Genomic DNA, 22,781 nt, shown 5'->3' on the forward strand with positions numbered 1-22,781 from the left:
ACAGTAGGTGAGGCTGAGGTTGGATAATGGCAGGTTGTCACAGTCTAGACATCAAGGCTGTAGGACGTTCTCCAGGGAAATGCCATGAATGTTATGTCAAGGAAATGCGTGGGTGACTTTCTGCTGGACTGAGGTTGGCAGGGGAAGGCCGCCACTGGCAAAGCAGGCCAGCAAAACTGGGCTATCACCAAATGCCTGCCATAGGTAGAAAACCTCAGAGAATCTGTCTACATGCCACATACCTCCTTCATTGGCAATGGCCTTTTGGGCATCCTTGTAAATTTAGGCATCACTGGTAACGTAACACCAGCAATGACAGCAGAAAAGGTGTCAGAAGTGAGATTACAACACACACATTCAGGACGTCTCCCAGGGAGGGCTTTTCAGACCTGGTTGTCCATCAGTATTTCAAACTTACATGTCTAATCATTTCGTCCTCCCAGCTTCCCACCTGCCTCTGTCTCATTTTTGCGTCCTCTAAACTATTGGGAAAAAACATCTAGGCGCAGGTATGTATAGGCCACTAGAACACTGCTGGAACCAGAGAGAGGCATGCTAAGCCAAAGAGCTTTGGCCCTACCTGGGAGCCAAAGAGGTTGGCAGTAGTCTTGTTTCTCTGCCCCTGCTCCCCAGGCTGAAGCCCTAGTGTTTCACCAAGGACCTCAGCCGTAGCCCCCCTGAGCATCCATATAAGAAAACCAAGGCATGTACGTTGTTTCTTTCTCTCCAGGCCTCCCAGTACCTGTGGTTTCTCCCTCTCCTTCCTGCCTTACTTCCTGAAGGATGCTGGGGCCCAGTGTTGCACTTCTCCGTGTCCCAGCTAACTGGGTCTGATGAGCCAACTCATTCTCAGGCCGCTGAGTCCCAGTTAGAGGATTCCCTCCTGGTGTTTCTTTCAGCTTCAGGTCCTTGCATCTGACATTCTGTCGCCTCTACCCTCTCATTCTAAGCCAAACTGCCCTCTGATCACCTGCTCAGATCTTTTTTGCTTCCCTTGTCTTCCAGAAGCTTGTATGGATTTGTCCTGTCCATCCTCTTCATATTTAACTGAGCTGGCTGAGATCTATGAAGCCCACCTTGTGTTCCAGCCACTACTCAAGACTTCATGGACTTTAGCGTCAGAATAACACATTAGGTGTCAGGTGTAATGCTTTCCTGGGGTAACCCTCACTACACTCTCATGTCAATATCCAGGTGAAGAAACTGAGTTTGAGAGTGATTACTGACTTGTCCAATCTGGAATTGAGCTTCAGAATTGAGCCTAGAATATACGATGATCTGATTCAAACACCAGAGCTCTAACTGCTTTCCCAAACTATCTCCCACAGTCTGTCCAAGCTTCCCTCTTACTGGCTCATACCTCTGATCCTGTGTCTGCATTCCCTCCCCACTGCCCTAAGTCCAACCCTATACCACTCACGCAGGGAGTGTTGACCGATCTCCTCACCCTGGGCCTCTACCTTCCCACCACTGGGTGTGGCCTGGATGTGGTGTGATGGAGAGCGTAGCTCTGGCCCCAGGCAGATTTGACCTTGAATCCCAGTGTCCTCACTCATTGACTCTGTGATCTTGGGTTAACTCACTTAACCTCTCTGAGTCTGGGTTTCCTCCTGTGAAATATGGGAAGCCTGATAGCCTCTGTGTCAGAGGAAGCTCTTTTTCTGAGTGCTTAAGGAAATAATGTAGTTCAGTCCTTGGCACAGTGCCTGGCACTTACTAAGGGCTCAGTGCATGTGAACTATTATCGTATGATTCTTCCCTGAAGGAAACTTCCATCATGTCTTCCCCTCTCACAGTGGGCACTCAGCACTCTCCTCAACCTAGTCCTGACTTTCTTTTTTATCTTCTCTTTTTGCCTTCAATCCCTCCAGTTCCCCCAGCAGTGTCCTCTCCTTCCTGACCTCTCAGTGCGATATAGGGACAAGAGCGTGTGCTCTAGGGTCAGGCGGACTGGGTTCGAACCCCAGTTTGACCCTTGCTAGCTCTGTGAGCTTTGGCAGCTTTGTCAACATGTCTGGGTCTCAGTTTTCTTAGCTAAAAAGATGAAATGAGGGTGTAGTGAGGGTTAGTCCAGGAAAGCATTACACCTGACACCTAATTGGTGTTTAGTCCTCTTATCTATGTTATCACTGGAATTCCTGCTTCTCCTGTCCTGCCGGGGTTCCCGGGCTTCCCGGGCTTCCCGTGGGAGTCTCCTTCCGCTGGGAAAGTTTCCTTGCTCCTCCATCATAGTTGGATTCCTTTTGTGGCTTCCCATTATGCTTTCCGTCCATAATAATATGGAGAACTTTGCATTGTACATTTCTTTAAAGTTTTCAAAGCCACGCACCTGAAGTCATCGCCCTACCTAATGTTGCAGATTGGGTTCCTGCCTTGTCCCCCCCAGGCAGGATAGAGTCTGGTCCCTCCCCCTAGCCTAGTGCCGGTCAGATATCTATTATGTGGTTGATGTCATTCAGTGGGTTGAAATTTGAATTAATGTGGCAATTTGCAAGACCGGTGTAGGAAATCAACAACTGAATTGATCAGAAAGGTGGACAATGACGTATTCTTTAAGTGTAAGAAACCGCAAAGACGGAACCTACTCTTGAGGCAACTGCTTCTCTGTATTCATGCCTTTGGACTTGGACTTTTTGGATTCGGGGGTTTTGGAGTGAGCTGTTCCATCCCCGCTGTTCTGTGTTCTTGTTTCTATAATATCCCTGGCCGTGCTGGATTGTAAGTAATCCGCGGAACCATCTGTTTCCCCGCCCCCAGACTGTGGGGATAAGCCCCTGTCCAATTCCCGTCAGTGTCCGGGACCTGCCACTGTGCTTGGCACACAGTAAATGGAAGCTGAGGGAATAAATCAGAAAGACCCAGCTGGGTCAATCCCCTCAGCTTCCTAGGATTGTGCCCGTTCCTAGTCTCTTGTCTTATCCCACCGTATGTAGATTTCTTGTCTTCTGTACTGAGTAAAAGGCAGGTTTCATGTTTTACTTGTTTTTGTAGCCTCCCTAACAGCGAGGAAAGGAGGAAACTGTAATTACTGAGTGTCTATTATGTGCCAGTAGTGATTTCACATATATTATCTCAGCTTTTAGAAATTGAATTTAATTCTTATAATAGGTCGGTAAGATAGGCATTATCAGCCTTGAATTACAGAGGAGGGAGCTGAGACTCAGGGGAGCAAAATAATTGGAATTTGACCAAGTTGACCTAGCTAGAAAGTGGCAGCTCTGGCGTGTGAATCCCTGTCTGCCGGCTGTAAGGCCAATGCCATTCTTTGTTGGTTGGTAGTGTTTGTTTTTAACAGCACGCAGGTGAGCGGAGTGTGTTAGCCCAGTAGGTGTCAGGAACTCTGCTGAGCTGAGACTTGAATTTAATCACATTGAATCACATCTGTGCAAGCCTGCTCCCAAATGTTTCGAGTACATATACTGCCTACCTTTCCCTTTCATTGTTTGGATGAAAATTTTTTGAAAACATGCACTAAGCACTCCCAGTGCATCAGACACAGTGTTGGGTGCTGGGAACACGACGCTGAAGACAGGCGTCCTCAGGGACAGTCTGGTGGGGAGACAGACCTGCAGCAGGGACCATACACATTATCTGTGCTGTGGGGAAACAGGAGGCAAGTCAGTCTGGTGGGGACCGTAGAGACTTCTGAATAGATCATGAAGGAGGGATGAGAGTTGGCCAAGCCTAGCAGGAAGAGAACCACAGGGAACAGCATGTGCTAAGCCCGGGAGGTACAGAATGGCGGGTAGGATGGGTCTGGGAAAAGGGGGCATTTCGGCGGAACAAGGCAGAGGGAGCAAGAGATGCCAAACCTGGTCTCCCTGTGTTCACAGCATGAACCGAAGGTCATGAGTGGCTCCCAGCCCTTGCCCCTACACCAGCAGTGCTCCTGGGTTAGACAACAGCTAGGACAGCCTACTCACTCAGGAGTGAGCTGCGGGAAGAGCTGGCCGCACATCCGTCTGTCTTCTCTAGAGAACTGATGGATGAACCCAGGATTTGCATTTCCCTGATGTGTGGGAAATAATGAGCAAGCGATTGGGCCGGCTGACCTAGTGATGTCATCTGCCTGCCAGTGGGGGGGTGGGGAAGGGCATGGCTGCCCTCAGCAGGTTGGGAGTGGGGGTTGGTGCCCAAGTTCTCGATGTGCCCCTGCAGCAGAGGGCTCTGGAGTAGCAGGGAGCCGATGTAAATGAGGACCAGGTCCTGTTCAGAAGGGCCTTCTTCTGTGATGGGTGGAGCAGAGAGTTCGATCACTGCAGGCCACCGGGTGGTAAGCTTATGTGTCCCTTGTGTCCACCCAGTTCCAGTTTTCCTCTGTACTGTGCCCGAAAACATTCTTTAAGTCACGCCTTTATTAGCCAACCAAGAATGGCTGAGAGCTGAACTGGTGTTATGATGAATTGTATGTTGCTTAGCCAGTAATTAATACATATATATGTGTGTGTGTATACGTACTATGTATGTATATATCATATGTGTGTATACGTATTATATGTATGTGTATATGTGCATGTGTGTGTGCACATGTGTGTGCGTGTATCAGTACTCATCACATGCAGAAGCAAACTCAGCGCAGTGCTGATTCTGACTCTCTGTTCCCCTCCTTCCTCCCCCTGGCACTCTGAAAACCCCTCCATTAGTTTTGTCTTGGTCCTGTCCAGATCTTGTTCTGTTCTCCCCTGCGGCACTCTCTGGTTCCCTCCTACACCCCAGATGGGCCTCCTCCCCGGTGATCCTTAGCAGACCACCGTGGACCAGTCCCTTCCACATATCCAGACTGCCTGCCCCCGTCCTCTCACACGGCCAGCTCACCTGCCCCTCATCCCGGAAGGCACTGAAAAGCCAGCTCGAAGTCAACCGGGCTCATTTCTGAGAATGGCCCAGGCCTACTCACCACCCACTCCCTCTACCCTTGGCTCCATGCTCTCCCGCCACAGCCCTACACTCCCATCTTGCTCCCTTTAATGCATTCTTCACACTGCTGCCTGAATGGCTTATCTAAAATTCAAATATGATCATGCCATTCTCTTGCTCAGAACCTTCAGTGGTTTCAGACCCTTTCAAATGACATCCGAACTCTGGAAGCATTTAGAGCAGCGCCGTCCGTGACCAGGTTCCTTCCTACCTCCCTGGCATGGCTTCCTACCTCTCTCCTGACAGTGGGTGACACAGCAATGCTAGATTGCTTATGGCTCCCCAAACACACAGTGTTATTTAATGCTTCTGAGTCTGCCAGAAATAGCCTCTTCTCTCCATCCTGTCTTACAAATCTGATCAGCCTTTCAAAGTCCTTCTCTGAAACCCTCCCAGACAGAAGTCATCGTTCTGGGCTGCCTCCATGTCTCACTCAGGCATCAGCTGTCCTGTCTGCAGATTCCCAATACCTTCTTGCTTCCACAGATGGTCTCACTCCTCCCTGAGTAGCAGAGGACCTAGCAAAAGTGGGTGCTTAGCCAGCGCGGTTGGAATAATGGTTGAATTGTACTTTCTTCCCAGCATTTAAGGGGCTCGTGTTTTCGCCACAGCCACACTGATCCCTGCCCCCTGATTGGCTTTCCCAGGTCGGGCCAATCACTGGTCTGCAATCATTGGTGGATCCCACTCCAAGAACTACGTGCTGTGGGAGTACGGAGGCTACGCCAGCGAAGGTGTCAAACAGGTTGCAGAACTGGGCTCACCCGTGAAAATGGAAGAAGAAATTCGGCAACAGGTAAGAAAAACAATCACAGAATGACACGGAGTCAAAGTATCGGTTAGATCTCTGGGGGCTAGAAGTTTATAGTACGGTGTGCGGTGTTTGGGGAGATCGGCGCCCTAGGAAGCAAAATCTGTTTGCTGAGTTTGGGGCGGAAGGGGGTGGAAATTAAGTCGAGTTGAGGACAGAGACACACAGGCCCCTCTTGTGGTCTCAGATTTTCCCTGACTGGATTTGTGTCTTCCCCAATTTGTGCTAACAGCCGCTGCTGGGGCCGCGCGGGCGACTTGCGACATCTCTGGTCTCCTGAGAGTCGAGTGGCTGGCTCTCAGTTTTCTTGCTATGATCCTTGCCGGGGTCAAGGGAGTGACACCCAAGTTGTCTAAACCAAAGTCGCCATTCAAAATCACCATGAAAACAAACTGTTTATCAGCACGTGCGTTCTGTAACCGTGCCTTGAGGTGTCGGTCCTTAGTCACAATAGTTACAGATGGCACAGGAGCATCGTCCGTGCACTACCTGACATGGGTCCAGGAAGTGTGCCATCATGTAGGTCCACACGCATCCCAGTGAAGAGATGAGGGAGGAATCGCCCATCGTTCGTTCTGATTTGTGTGACTAACCATGCTATTTCGTCCCCCCATGGAAAGCACTAGAAAGCGGTGGGGAGGGATCTGGAAAGAAGAGCTGCAGTTTTTCTGTGCCATTCACAGCCGTACTGCGGAGAGGTGACAGGCCAGCTTCAGCCGTGGCCGCCCACAGAAATCCTTCAGGCCTGAGAGAGCTCTGTGGGCAGCCAGGGCACACTGCCTGCATGCTTGCTCAGGAGGGATTCAGCAAGGCGCAAACCACGCTTGGGCTGTGGTCATTTCACAGCACAGGTCACTACCAGGCTGTCCCACATCCGAGACTGCAGGAGGCCCTGGAGACACAGGCCCAGGTGTCACAATGTGTACGTGCCCACAAGCCTGAGCGGCACAGGAGGGCAAGCACAGCTGAGGGGCCCCCAGTGCTTCCCTTTGAAGTCACCCATGGGGACTCCAGGCTGCCCACAGGCCTTAAACTGAAGGCAACAGAGGTCACCCTGACTCCTTCTATAATCCCCTGAGGAATCCTTTTGGACCCGAGTCCAGAAATGCCCCAGAATTAGCTTATGTTTCTTCTTAATATGATTTAAAACCTTGTGACTGGCATCGCTCATTCAGGCATCAGCACAAAACAGACATCTGTGAAGCCATGGAGGGCTTGAGCTTGGTGCTGGTCTGTCCAGCCTGTCATGAGCGAGGGTTCTTTGTTGGGGACCATGAGGGTCCATGTTCCTGGGTCTTGAGCATAGGATGGTGGTACACTGGCTTATCGAGTCCCATTGTGTGGTATGGTAAAGAAAGAAAAATTGTTACAAATAATAGTTGAAATACTAAAGTTTGCAAATAAATTAGATCAAGGTCAAGGGCATCTTGATAATAATGCCAGTCTCCTTTGTTGTCTTTCTTGAGAGGCTTATGGGAAAAAGAGAATCATGTATGAGTCATGAGAAGCTGGGACCAGTTGTGCCAAAAAAACCTATTTATCATGTGTCATAGCAGCACAAAGGTTGGAAGCTGATGGATAGGACCCCCAGCCTTAGATTGTCCCCCTCTGGGAAATATTCTTTGCTTGGCGTGTTCCTAACCATGGAATTAGCTTCTGTGCCACACAGTCTGCCTCTCCCAGCTGACTAGTATTCCTGATATTAAATCATAATTATAAACCTAATGATGAGGACTGCACAAGGGATTTAAAATTCCACGGAGCATATCTTAGGGTGTGTCGCTGCCTTTCAGGTCCCCTCGTGCTAGGTATCTACTTTTAGTTCTCACGTCTGGTCTGAGAAGACAATAGTATTATCCCCATTTTACAGATAAGGCAAGTGAGGCACAGTCAATAGCTAGAGAATACTAGAACTTGAACCCAAATCTGCCTCGCTCTTGTACACGGCCCCACCTACATAAATTTCAGGGCTTCATGCAAAGTGGGGTCACTTGTTCAAGATTTAAGAATTCTAAGGTGGTGATACTGTGAATTTCACAGCATGGGACCCTGGGAGGCTGCTGGGCACAGCCCTTGAAGCCAGCCCTGCCCATCCACTTCCCTGGCCCCCACAGCTGCCTCACAGAAACTCCTCTCAGCAGCTTCTGAGATAATCCCTATTTCCAGAGCTCCACCAGCAGTACATCCAGCCCCCCAGCCCCTTGGAAAGTCAGCCAGATAGAGTGATTTCCAGATCCCTTCACTTCCAGACATTTCAGAGTCCTCAATATTGTTCCCTGCAAACACAGAATTTATTATATTTTTCTGTAAGTCAGGTAAGGAACAACATAAAAAGCAGCAAGAATATGAATCCTCCTAGAATATAAAAGTGTCCTCTGAATAACGGGGAACTTGTTTGAACACATCTACAAACTAACACAGTGTTCTCAGCCTTTAATGCCTTATATCCTACCAATCTCTCTATCAAAGAACCTGAGTCCAACAGAATGAAAAAAAAAACAAAAACGCCCTCTTTTCCCAAGAAAGACATTTATATGCTTACTCGCGTTCTCTTATTATAGACCTATCGCTCACTGGCAAGTTTCAAGGGCATTAAAAATCACAGTAGATATTGTTGGAGGTAAATCCTATGCTAATGGCTTTCAAACACAAATGAGCAAAAATAATAATCCCATTAGTAGGGGAAAATTGTAATAATATTATTGAGTATAAATTTTACTGTTACTATAACTACAAAACAACCAAGAAAATTAATAAAAAATCACAGTAACGTTATTGCCAAAACACTGGTGGTCAGAGAGGGTCGGGGAAGGACGCAAGGCCCAGGTCTTTGCAGAGAGATGGTGTCCTGGTGGGGAGCAGGGAGTGTGGATTAGAACTACGGAGCTTCGAGCAGACTGATAAGTCGCAAACCGGCAACCCAAGGCAGGTGAGGCAGTAGGGAATGGCGGTCGTATGTGTAGGTAGCCCCAGGCACTAACAGTGAGCAGGTGTGTACTCACTGTTACGAAGATGTTGTACTGAGTCCATTGCATGTTATCAAGCACACACTTCTGGCGTGTGTACTAGGTGTCTGGTTCTCTGCCAGACGTGGCCCCAAGATGGCACCCTGTTCACCACATTAGTCATGCTGGAAACGTATGCATCATCCTGGATTCTTTTTTTTTTTTTTTAATTTTATTTATTTATTTGACAGAGAGAGATCACAGTAGGAGAGAGGAAGGGAAGAGATCACAGAGAGAGAGGAAGGGAAGCAGGCCCCCTGCTGAGCAGAGAGCCCGATGTGGGACTCCATCCCAGGACCTTGAGATCATGACCTGAGCCGAAGGCAGCGGCTTAACCCACTGAGCCACCCAGGCGCCCCTCATCCTGGATTCTGTCCCCTGCCCCACCTCTCGGCTTCTGTCCTAAATTCATCCAGTTCACTTCCCCATCCCCACGGCCCCATCTAAGCCATCCTCATCTCCTGCACCAGTTTCCTGATCTCCCTGCCTCCAGTCCTCTTCCTCTTCTCCACACTGCTCCAGGGCCATTTCAATAAAACATAAATCAGATTAGGCCATTCCCTCTGACTAAGATGTCCTCACAGACCCTAGGACCAAGTTCAAATTCCTTATCGTAGCTAGAAACCCCAGCATGATCCAGCCTTGTCTTGCCTCTCCCGTCTTATTTCTTGCTGCAGCTGTAAGCTTTGCCCATCCAGAACCATGTTCAGTCTCCCCAAAGAGCCATACCACTCTTGCATCTGGGTCTTCCCCCAGCCTGGAACATCTTCCAGCTCCTCTTCCCCTGGTGAACTCCTAAGTATCCTTCCAGGCTCAGCTTAAATGTTGTTTCTTCCTGGATGCCTTCTCTGATTCTGTACAAAACGGGTGCCCTTGCCCGGAGCTCACACAGCACCCAGTACCTCCTCTTCATCGCCACCATTGCATTTACTCTAAGTCCTTGTCAGATGTGTCTCCTTCACTAAACTGCAAAGCTCCAATCTGTGTGTCCATCATCCTCTCCTTTGAGCTGGGCAGCGCTAGCTGCTTCATGAATGTTTCTTGACTGAGTTTATTTGTCCACTCAACTTTATTGAACACCAGCTAAATGGCAGGCATTGCAAATACAGCAGTGAGCAGATGATTCCCTGCCTGCATGGAGTCTGCGTTCTAGCAAGGAGACAAGAATGAAATTAGTTAAATAATTAAAAATTAGAGTAAGTAAGAAGAAACTGACAAGAGGGGACACAGAAAGCAGTGTTAGGGAGAGACCTTGGAATTAGGGTGCCCAGGAAATATCTCCCTGAGAAGTCTCCCTGAGACCGTCATGCTGAGTCCCCAAAGATGAAAACATAAGGAAAAGGTCATTCTGAAGGGTGATGACATGTGCAAAGGCCCCGGGGTGGAAAAGAGCTTGTGCTGTAAGAACCCAGAGAAGACCGGTGTGAGAGGAGGGAAGGAGAGCAAGTTGGCCCAGCATGAGACGAGTTGAATGGAGGCCTTTTATCTCCACGCTGGAGAAATTCGCAGGTGGGGAGAAGGAGGCAGGTCCATGAACACCTATTCCCATATAAGGTGCTCGGACTTCAGGGGAATCTCTGCGTCAGCTGGGGGCGTGCAGGCATTGGACTGTGGCAGTCCTTGATGTGCCGTTTTCTGAACCACCCCGGGCTTTCATGGCCCCTGTCCCTCATGGCCAGAGAGACACATGTTAGTTTCCATATCACGTTGGGAAGCTGGGTCCGGAGCCCCTTCCCTGGGCATCCTTAGCTCCCTGTGCAGACCCTCTCCTAGACTGGAATGTCCCCACTCTTTCCTTTTCTGTCTCCCAGGTAGAAAGTGTGTCCCTTGAAGGCAAGAACTTGTTGGTTTTCCTCATTGCTGGAGTCTCCTTTTCAAACCCACCTCTGCTTCTGTTCATGCCCACTCTGTTGCTTTGTTATGGTTTCTTTTATATCTTCAATATTAAACATGTCCAGTTATCTCGTTCAGATTACTCTATTATCGCGGGGTCTTAGGGACCAGTCTTCCTTTAAATTGTTTCCTCCTTTGCTTTTGGGTTGTTCGCTCACGTCCAGCAGATGCCTTTCTTTTTTTCCAGTGGGCATCCTCTGTGCTCAAATTGTGATGTTTTCTTGGTTGGGGAGGGGACAGCATATTTTCATTTGTCAACTCCCATTTTGATGTCCTTTCTCAACTTGGAGATTCCCCCCTGAACCCCCAGTGTAAATATGGACTCTGCTCTTACGCACCAGAAAGCCCGAGGCTTCTGATCCCTGAAGGAGAATTTTTACTCAAGGGCCTAGATAGAGCACAAGCTTCCGGGCGGTCTTCCTAAAGGTAACTGGTAAATGTTGCCCTATCCCCAGTTTGCAAATAGGACAGCCCTTCAAAATGTCTAGCGTGATGCCACCGGCGTCTTCCCACATCTCCTCTCCCGCCAGCTCAAGTCTTCCCCTTCTCCCCTCATGTGGTTGTGAAACCTCGGCCCCTGCCCCTGGAGCCCACATCCTAGTCCGCGACCCCCACAGGCCACTGGGTGCCAGCCTGCTTGCTGCTCTGGGTTTGACTTTTCTCCCCCAGTGCTGGCATCCAGGAGATTTTTCCAAATGTGTCTAAGTTTTCAGTTATGTATTTTTAAAAATTTGCCCATTACATTTTGTTTAACATGTTTGTGTCTGAAGTAGGAGGGAGAAAGCTAGGCTTTTGCATCAGCTCAGTGTCTCGTGTTTCTGGATGTCCACCTAATATCTCCAGCACCTAACACGGTATCTCTCGCGTACTAGGTGCTCAACACCTATCTGGACTGATTCATTAAAAAGCGAGCCATGAATGTTTTTTGCATAAAACCATGAGGGTTGAATGACCACTTGCTCATGGAAAATGCCCGAAAGAAAAAACACTCTGGCTTTTATGTAACATATCAGTCTGAACATGTAAGTTATATTTAACTTATATAACATGTAAGTCAAGACTCGAGACTTCCCCAACCATAAGAGGTCAGATAATGGTGCACCCTAAAATAGGCATTGATCATTTCATTTTGGGAGGCCTCGCTTTGGCAGATTACTTAAGCTAGTTGGCAGGACTGTCACACCACCTGTGGCATAAGAATCAATGAACAAGCGGGTGTTCTTTTTCTTTAAAGTTAAAATAGTGTGTAGGGCTCCGGGAACTCACAGGAAGGGTTTGAGAATTTTCTTTTCTCATCTCCTTTAAAACAAAGAACTATGCCTACCGAACGTTTGTTTCTCCTGATTTTTGAGTTTCTAAAATTTGATTGCTTTCCTCTAATAAAAACCCTCACCTTTTTTCTCATGTTTTCCATGGATTGTGACATGCTGCCTCATTTGTGTGAGAAAGCCACCCACTCGCTCATGACCAGCTTTTGTTAGAACAATAAGGCTCCCACAATCTTCAGTACTTGTGAGAGGTAGGACTATATATACCTAAAAGCATTGGCTCTGAATTAATATTTCCTGTTTTCAATCCTGGCTCCATCACTTACTGTGTGACTTTGGCAAGTCACTTAACCCCTCTGTGCCTCAGTTTCCTCTTCTATGAGATGAGGGTGGTAATAGTTCCCACTCCAGAAGGTTACCATGGGGACTAAGTGTACTGATATGTGTAAAGTGCTTGGAGCAGAGCCTTCCCTGTAGAAAGTGCTCACTGAATGCTACTTATCATTGCCATGGTTTCATTCTTGGGTCTTCATTTCCTCATCAGTAAAATCAGGAGTTGTCCTCGGATGGAAGAGTCCCTGCAGGCAGGCGCTAGGAAAGCTATTGACTCTAATTATTCAAGTTCATCATGTCATTCCTCAGCCTGAGAACACCCACAGAGTGCATCCCCCAGGCTCTGCCCCTGCCTGCCCCTCCTTTCCCTGCTGAACAATGCCATCTCCCCATATGCCCTAACCTTCTGTCCCAAAGTTGACCCTAAACAATTTGAGGACAGTAACTAACTACACCCTCATATCAAAAAGGAGCCACAACATAACTCCATACGCATCCCAACCCTATTCTTGTCATCAGACTCTTCCCCTTCCTTGGAACAGCATTATCTGTATGTCTGCAGGATCTAGGTCAATGCCACCTCCAGAGCAAGGTCTAGCAGCAACTAAAACCAGGAGATCTTCCCATATGCAATGGGACACAGCCGGTGGCTAGAAATGCAGACAAGGCTCTCAACCTAAGGAAGGAGATGGTCTAATAAAGCATCCTGATGACGAGTAACAGGAACCTACTCAAACTAACTCAAGAACAAAGGAGACTTTATTGTAGGGACGAAAAAGAATTTAAGAGAACACAAGTTAATACTGAGTGCAAAAAGCCTCATGAGAGCTGTAACTGGAAGGCATCAGGCTAGGACAAGTTATCACTCTTCCCCTCTCCTAACCCCACCACTCCCCCAGAGTCACATAGTTTTTTCTATCTTCTCCTATGTGAATCTCTTCCCCCACCCTTTCTCAACAGAACCCCAGGATGCAGAGCTAAGCCGATTAGACAAGAAAATGCTAAGTCTAGATTGGTTCAGCCATTGAAATGGGACAAGGGGAGCATCACTAGACCCAAGCATGAGGATTTGGAAAAAGAGAGGAGAGAGATAGGATATGGGCATAGAGAGCACTGTCGGGACCACAAGTTGCCCTTACCACCTGCTCCCTTACCCTTAACGTGGCTTCCTAAGTCTTTGATCTTGAATAAGTTACCCAACCTTCCCGGAGCCTTAGGATCTTCATTTGCAAAATGGTGATAATGAGCATATGATCTACATATGTTGGTTATGAATTAATATGTGGAAACATATACATATAGTGACTGTCAACGGGTAAGCCCATTATTACTCTTATTGTTGGGACAAAAAATTAAATTTGAAGGATTTATCATCCTCTTTTCCTCCCACCTTCTAAGATGCTTTGGTTTTATTGGGAGGAAATGCAACTGGAAGAGGTACAATGTGCTCCACAGAAGCTTCCAGAGAGTGAAGACCAGGAAAGAGAAGTGAAGGAAGAAGGAAGGCCGGGAAGCTGAGACAGTATTAGAATTTTACGGAATGTGCAGAGACATATTTGAGCAGCTGCCATTTGGAGCGGAAGTTGGGAAGAGAAGGAAAGGCCCAAAGAAGACTTTTTGTTAATTGAATTTCTAGGAAGAGCCATCAGAAGGCAATATTTATGGTCCACTTTGCACAACATTGTGTGAGGTCATTTACCCTCTGCTGCCTCCTCAGGTAACATTCAGTAAAGACCTGTGGTGCGTTTCAAGCTTCGTGGAGTCAGGTTGGGTAGATCCTTTGAGGTAGATCACCCATCTGCCCAAGGCCCCCAGCGGGGCCCCGATTTTGTTTGGTTCACATTGACATCACTACCCATACCTCCTTTGTCCTTCCCATCACATTCAAGGCTTAACTCCATGGATTGTGCCCAGTGGACATGCGATCGAGAGGACTACGGTAATTGTAAGGGTGGGGACCCGGAAGGAAGTTAAATAAAGATTCTCAGTCACAGACACTTGATATGGAAATTAGAACATCCTTTGAAAGGTGTGGCTTCAGTCATATGAAGCCTCTTGTTTGCTTTCAGTTGAGTCTTCAAACAAATCCAGATCACAGTAGGACAGGCAGCCGGAGTGACTGAGCAATGCCTGTTCTTTATTAAAACTGGCGCGGGCTGCCTTTGCTGGAAGGAAGCAGAGCCTGCCTATTAGCATCAATTCCCAACCTCTGCAGTTTTCCCTCAGAGCATCACTGATCCCTGGAGTTTTTCCAGAAAAATCTCTCTCTGAGAGAAATGGGGGACAATCTAACTCAAAACATATAGATTATTTAACTTGCTAAAAAAAAAATCTATTTTTAAAACTGACCCAAAACATGGCAAACAGAAGCCAAATCTAAATGGGCTATAATTAGTAAGTTGCCTTAATATTTAAAGGGCAGTTTGGCAATATCTGTCAAAATTGAAAGTTTTCTTTTTTCTTCCTTGGCAAAAAACACATAACATACTATTTACTACACTAACAATTTTTAAGTGTTCCATTCAGTGTGTTGACTATATCCACATTGCTGAGTGTATATTTTCTTTATGACTCAACATAGGATATCTGTACCTAGGAGTTAGTCTTTAAACAATATTCTCACACAAAGGTATATGAGGAAGTACATTCATTACAAGATTGCTTATAAAAATAATTGAAAGAAGCAATCTTTTATCAATAGGGAACATACTAAAAGTTCAGGCTGCTTTGTTATAGTTCAATACCAGGCAGCTATTAAAAAGAATAAGGCAGGTGTATATGTACTGATATAAAATGTTCCCTGGTATGTATTGTTGGGTAGGGAAAAGCAGAGTCAAATGATTATACGCACATATAGCATTTTTTGTGCATAGAATATTTCTATGAACATATACCAGAAACTCATTGTCTCTAAAGCAAACAGAGAGTATATGGGCCAGAGCTGAAAGGTTTTTTACATTTTATCATATTCTCCTTTGTACTATTTAAACATAAACATGTTACATTTTTAAATGAATGTTATTTAAATAAATAAAGAATACTTTGATATGAAACTGAATATTATAAAAAAGACCAATACTCCAAATTAACCCATAAATTTAATATCCTCCCCACAAAAATCAAATAACTTTTTAACTTATACAGGCTGATTCTATGGAAATGAAAACTAATTAGTCAAGAATAGCCAGAAAATGTTGGAAAGATAATAATGATTAAAGGGGAGTGGAGAGAGAAGACTAGCCAAATTAAATATTTGTAAATGATATATCCAATAAAGGGTTATTATCCAATATCCAAAATATGCAAAGAACTTATAAAACTCAGCACCTCCCTCCAAAAAAAATCTAGCTTTAAAAATGGGCAGAAGACCTGAATAAACATTTTTTCCAAAGAAGACATACAGAGGGCTGCAGACACATGAAAAGATGTTCAACATCACTCATCATCAGGGAAATGGAAATCAAAACCACAATGAGATAAAACCACCAGTCAGAGTGGCTGGAAACAAAAGTATAAGAAATAACAAATGTTGGTGAGGATGTGGGAAAAAAAACAACCCTCGTACAATATTGGTGGAAATGTAAATGGATATAGTCACTGTGGAAAACAATATGGAAGTTCCTCAAAAAAATCAAAAATAGAAATACCATATGATCCAGTAGTTTCTCTACCAGGTATTTACCTAAAGAAAACAAAATACTCATTCAAAAAGATGTAAGCAGCTCTAGGTTTATTGCAACATTATTGGCAACATTATTTTACAGTAGTCAAGATAGGGAAGCAACTCAAGTGTCCATTGATAGATGAATGGATAAAGAAGATATGATATATATTTCTCTCTCCTTCTCTACATATACATATATATATATACATATATGCAGAGATACGTACACACACATACAATGGTATATTACTCTGCCATAAAAAAGGATGAGATTATACCATTCCTGACAACATGGATAGAACTAGATGATATTATGCTAAGTGAAATAAGTCAGACAGAGAGGGACGCCTGGGTGGCTCAGTTGGTTAAGCAGCTGCCTTCGGCTCAGGTCATGATCCCAGCGTCCTGGGATCGAGTCCCACATCGGGCTCCTTGCTCCGCAGGGAGCCTGCTTCTCCCTCTGACTCTGCCTGACACTCTGCCTGTGCTCGCTCTTGCTCTCTCTCTCTCTCTGACAAATAAATAAATAAAATCTTTAAAAAAAAAAAAAGAAAGAAGTCAGACAGAGAAAGACAATAACCATATGATTTCACTTACATGTGGACCCTAAAAAAACAAATGAATAAACAAACAAAAAGCAAACTCAGACCTATAAATTCAGAAAACAAACGGATGGTTTCCAGAGGGCAGGGAATAGGAGGAATAGACAAAATGGGTGAAGGGGGGCTGGAGGTACAGGCTTTCCGTTATGGAATGAATAAGCCACAGAAATAAACGGGCATAAGGACTATAGTCAGTGATACTGTAATAACACTGTCTGGTGACGGATGGCGGCTACATTCGTGGTGAGCATAGTGTAGTGTATCAACTTGTTGAATCACTGTGTTTTACACCTGAAAGTAATGCCACACTGTGCACCACTATACTCAATTAAAAATATATAAAAGTGAAACTACATTATCAAACCACATTAAATAAAACTGTGTGAAACTAGAGCATGAATGAACAGATCAATAGAATTTGACAGGAAGTGCAGAAATAAAACCAAATTCATTTGAAAGTAAGCATACGAAAAAAGTATAGTTTCTGTCAGTCGAGGAAAGATGGATTATTTAACAATGGTACAACTGGGTGCCATGGAGAAAAAGTAATTGGCTCCATAATTCAGTCCTCAAAACAGAATAAACTCCAGATACATCAAAGATGTAAGTATTAACAAATGAAAACATGGGGTACCTGACTGGCTTCAGTCAGAAGACCATGTGACTCTTGATCTCAAGGTTGAGTTTGAGCCCCACACTGGCGCAGAGATTGCTTAAATCTTTAGGGGACACCTGGGTGGCTCAGTTGTTAAGCGTCTGCCTTAGGCTCAGGTCATGATCCCGGGGTCCTGGGATGGAGCCCTGCATCGGGTTCCCTGCTCAGCGAGGAGTCTGCATCTCCCTCTCTTTCTGCCCCTCCCCCCACTCATGCACTCTCTCTCAGATGAATAAATAAAATCTTTTTAAAAAATAAAACAAAGTCTTTAAACATAAATAAGTAACCAAGTAAAATAAAAATTTTAAATGAAGATATAAAAACATGAGAAGAGAACATGAGAGAATCACTGTTAGAATCCAGAAAGTCCTTTCTAAGCATATCACAAAACACAGAGGTCATTGAAAAAAAAAAAAAGACTGATTAAGTAAGCTGAAAGCAACTTTTTAATTACAGAAAATACTTGAAAATCTTAAAGGACAAAATGGAGGAAATACTTGTAACCCATACAATAAGCAGAGGACTAATTTCTTTAATACATAAAGAGTTCTTAAGGGTTGCTTTCTGAAAGATCAATAAAGCAATAGAAAAAAAATCTCAAAACACATAGCAATTAGATGGCTTTTAGGTATTTTAAAAGATACTCAACCTCATTCACAATTATGAAATCCAAATTCCCCAGAGCTGCAACTTTTATTTTTTTGTCTTTTGATAACCATACATTGACCAGAGGGAAGCAGACACTTTCCCTGCCGGCAGCAGCAGTACCAACTGGTACAGCTTTGGGGAGATACATTTCTCCGACTCAGTAGTTAATATCCAGGAATCTCTATATGCAGAAAGACTCACACATAGGAAGGTGCTATTTACTGAACACTGTAACCAAAAAAATGTGAAAAAAAATTTAAATATCCATTAATAGAGGACCAGCTAAATAAAAATGAGAATTTGAAATTAAACATTGCCAAGACAAATCGTTTAGTTAAAAAAGAAAGTAAGCAAAGTATTTATAGCATGCTTCATTTGCATTGTTTTTTTAAAGACGGATGTCTACGTCTCCTGAAGGGTGTATGAGAACATGAATAAGGGTTCCCCTGGGATGGGGACTGAGAGATTATGGGATAGGAATGGGAGGGGGGCTTCCCATCATATTCCCAAGGTGCCTTGTGAATACTGTACCATGTTTTCGCAGTATCTATTTGAAAAAGTGATTATTCTTTTTTTTTTTAAGATTTTATTTATTTATTTGGCAGACAGAGATCACAAGTAGGCAGAGAGGCAGGCAGAGAGAGAGAGAGAGGAGGAAGCAGGCTCCCTGCTGAGCAGAGAGCCTGATGTGGGGCTTGATCCCAGAACCCTGGGATCATGACCTGAGCCCAAGGCAGAGGCCCCAACCAACTGAGCCACCCAGGCGCCCCTGATTATTCTTTTTTTAAAAGATTTTATTTATCTGATGGAGAGCACAAGTAAGTGGAGCGTCTGGTAGAGGGAGAGGGAGAAGCAGACTCTCCACTGAGCAGGGAGCCTGATGCGGGGCTCAATCCCAGGACCCTGGGATCATGACCTGAGCCGAAGGCAGATGCTCAACTGACGGAGCCACCCAGATGCCCCCCAGCTTAGGAATCTTTAAAAGATACTATATAAGGAAGCATATTGTGTGGTCTTGGTAGATTGTCCTATCCTGGTAATCAACAGGCTTGTCTAGACTCGCCAATGTGGTGCCTGTGTGCCCTGAAACCCCATACTAGTTTCCCGGGGACTGGACGGGTCCGAGGTACGGATTTTTAATCCAGGTGGCCAAAAGCAGTTTACGCAGAGAAAGAGTACAAATCATAGCCAAGGAGGAAAGGTCCAAGTCCGTGCCTGGCATTAGGCCTGAGGGGAGAGGCCACCAAAGGAAGTCCATGGAAAGGCCTGGAATGTGCCCAAAGCCTCTCCTCGTGTGTTTGCAGCCACATGGCTTAGGACAGCCTTAGGGTCAGAGGGGACCAGCTAGACATTTCTCAAGGCTCCGGAAGTAATCACAACTATCCCTTTTCACCTTTGTAACCGCCAGGCGATAGGTCTATGTGCTTAAGTGTTTACTACTCTGTAGATGCAGAAGCTTGTCAGTGGAGTGTCCCACATTCAGAGGCCCTGCTGGGGCCTATGCCAGCCTCTCTCATAAGAGTATGAGCTAAGTCAGCATCATGCAAAGTGCGGTCTGTGGAGTGGCACCTGTCTGCAGGCCATTTGCTACCGGCCCGTGATTCGCTAAGTCCAGAAACTAAGAAGCATTTAGAAATAGCACTTTAACAATGTCTCATGAATCTAATAATAAAAAAAATCAGAACTTGGATTTGATATGCTTTTATTTACTTCTCTTACTATTACATTTTAATTTTACCAAAATACAGTCTGCAACAGATGACATGGTTTAAAAACAATAGCAACAAGCTGGTCTTTCACTACAGAGTTGAGAAGTATTGTTCTAGAAGCTCTCTCTGAGCCATTTCTTTACCCCCAGCACCTGAGTCAGGGTCTGGGATAGTGTAGATGCTCACACATGTTGACTGACCACAGGCCACAGGATATTTTGAAATGAGAAAATCGAGGCCTGTAAAATAATAATGTGACTCACCCAAATGCTAATGACAGCATAGATCCATATGCCAGAACTCCTGACTTCCATTCTGGTGCTTTCTCCTCTCTCTGCTAAGAGACGGGAAGCATAGGCATCCCTGAAAAATCTCACGCTGTTGGAGGTACTCATCCAGTTTCCTGAAAAACTTAGTTTTCACCAGACTCTATCTGAGACAGTTTACAGCTAGACTTTCCAAAGAATATTTGCCATCTGGTGGTAAAAAAAAAAAAAAAAGGTGTATGCACTTTGCATAGACTTCATTCATTCATGCATGCATGCGTTCATTCATTTATTCATTTATTCATGTGTCAAGGCACCATATTTGCAAAATCACATGTCCTCAAGAGGTTCGTGGTCTCTTGAGAAAGACTGACATGGAAATCAGTGACAACAACACAACGTGACTTAGGCGCGAGAGGTCAGTAGAGGGCAAACTGGGAGCACAGGGCAGGACCTTCCCTGCTTCGGGTAATGGTGGTGCCAGGAGCAGCCTTAAGTTCAATAGTTTGATGCTCAAAAAAATATTAGCTTCGTTCTTATCTTGTTTGTCCTGGACCATCAGGATAACAGTTTTTGTGGTCGCCTTCTCTGGGTGAGGATGAACTCATGAACGGAGCGTGTTAGGAATGCAGTCAGTCCATGCCCTTTGGCTGGTAGCGTCCCCAAGGGCTGTCTCCCCAGCCACTACCGCCTCTGGTCTTCAGGTCCGCTCCAGAATGCGGTGTTCGTTTCCCACCTCTGATCAGAGTGTCTGCAAAGGCCCTCCTGGCCATGCAGTCCTTCGGCTGTCTCATCCTGTAGCTCTCCTGAAGCTAAGACTAGCATTCCCCCAGCAAACGAATTCGTCAGCCCATAGAACCAAGAGCCATCCACTCAGTAGTCCTGCTTGCCCGCGGTGAGGGATGCCTGGCGTACCGGGGTAAATGGCTTTACCTGAGGTTAGAGATTGGAATCATCTCAGGCATGAACTAGAACACCAGGCTGTGGAGATTAGATGGAGCTAGGGGGAACAGGGCAGCCATTGAGGTCTCCTGGGAAGGGAAGTAGCAGAACACGGCATTCATCCCTTCAGTGTAATTATTGACATCTCATGTGCAAAGCACTGAGTGAGTCCCCGTGCGAGGTTCCAAAAGCACAGAGATGAGTAAGACCTCATGTGGGAGACACATCACACCATCCCCCTGGGTTATAATGGGCTGTTTACCCCATGCAACAATTTAAAGTCCTTGTCTCAGGGAAGGAAAGAAATTAAATTATCTGAGAAACTTCCTACTATATGGAATTAGCTACAGAAATTATAAAGCCATACATCAGACTTCCAATTGTTCTGTAACTATGTAAACATAGCCATTTTTCCTTAGGATAGAACCATAAGCAAACAAATGAAAGAGAGCACAGGAGTCCCAACTCATGGAGAGATGCTCTGCAACCTCCTCAGGTTCTGTCCTCGTGTAAGAACACGTCTCATTGACACCACGTAGCCAACAAGGCTTGTAGGACCTGGCTTGGAGGGCTGAGGGAGCAAAGGGAAAAGCAAGCAGTCATAAGCTGTTGAGTGGGGTGTTCATTATGGTAGAGTTTTGTAGAAGGTTACGTGGGGGCACTTAGGAGAAAGTGTCAGTCCTGTCCAATTCTGTCTTGAATGAAGGACCTCATGAAACCATGAGCTGAATTCTGAAGGATGGAGAGAATTTGCCGGTAGACGAAAGGGGAGGGCACGCCAGCCCGTGTGACTTCATGAACCCCTAAGTGGCAGTAGAGCGGTAGGAGACCGAATAGGCGGGACACGTTCATTTACTTCTTCTTTCCACAAAGGTGCCCCTACTGTGGGGCCTGCCCTCAGGGAATCGGAAGGCAGTCACAAGGGCACAGACACAGATCTTACCTTGAGAGAGCTCAAGTACTCGGAGTTCAGATAGGCAGAAAACCCAAAAAGCAGGAAGGCAAAAGGAAGGCAGGCCAACGATTCTCTCCAAGTCTTCCTAGTCAAGGAAGGGGCTGATAGTGTGCCATTTACAGCATCTATACCATACCAGGCACTGTGGTAGACTCCATACAGACTATCCAAAGGAATCTTCACAGCAAGCCTGGAAGGTGGTCATTAGTCATTTCATTTTCCAGATGAGGAAACCAAAGCCCTGGAAAGTTGGGTAACTTTTCTCACCCCAGGTTACACAGCTAATAATCACCCGAATCTGAGTTCTTTCCTGCTGGCTGGCTCCTTACCTTTGTTCATGCTGCTTCTCCTTCCCTAGAAGGGCTTTCATTCCCCAGGTGGATTGAATTCCACTCAGGCTCCCATATGCCACCCTGTCTTGGTGCCTCTCCTGGCCCATCCCAATTCATGTAGCTTCCACCTCCTCGGGTCTTTCAGAGTAGCTTGAATCCTAACCTGGCCCATTTCCTGCCTCATATTGTGGGCATCTGTGTCTGCCTCTGAAAGAAAGAACATAACGTAGGGGTCCGTCTGAGAAGGGCTGTGCCCCAGACCCACCCGTTCCTCTCCCCAGCGGGGCTTTCCAGGCGGCTGGCTCCTAACGCATTTGTGTCTGTGGAATGAAGTGAAACCTTTCAGCCCTGGGTTCACGGACAGGAGGACTGCTTTAGCAAAGCCAGCCATTTGACCAACTTTGTCTCCATAGTTACCACCATTCTCCCAACGACACCCTAGCTCCCAGTAGGCTCCAGTTACAGTAATTCTTAATTTGTCTTCCTATTAGGAAGGAGAATTACTGCTTCATTAATCAGTGGGTACAGAAAAATCAAAAGTCTATTAACTGGTAAGCCAATGCTGTTCCAAAGGGCATTGATTCATGTATGTTATGGGCGCCCTGTTCATTGGCAACTGCAGCTCCTGAGAGCTGCTCTCTGGGGCAGTGTTGGGGGGACTGGGATATTTTTAGCCTTTAATGCATAGGCACATATTTGGATTCTTATTGGGATTTCTTGGGGGTGTAGGAAAGGGGAGACTATTGGCTTGTCAGTAATATGGTGGAGAGACTAAGCACAT

General features: G+C 45.8%; 1 protein-coding gene across 1 annotated transcript in view; it reads left to right on the plus strand.

Annotated features, from left to right (window-relative positions):
- Nucleotides 1-22,781, plus strand: part of SPON1 (spondin 1) — a 256,283-nt gene that overhangs the window by 138,742 nt on the left and 94,760 nt on the right. The window contains exon 6 of the mRNA XM_032359337.1: nucleotides 5,565-5,713. Coding sequence (XP_032215228.1) covers nucleotides 5,565-5,713 — 149 coding nt within the window. The remainder of the gene's footprint in view (nucleotides 1-5,564; nucleotides 5,714-22,781) is intronic.

Source organism: Mustela erminea, chromosome 9 (assembly GCF_009829155.1).
Source record: "Mustela erminea isolate mMusErm1 chromosome 9, mMusErm1.Pri, whole genome shotgun sequence".
Taxonomy (NCBI): domain Eukaryota; kingdom Metazoa; phylum Chordata; class Mammalia; order Carnivora; family Mustelidae; genus Mustela; species Mustela erminea.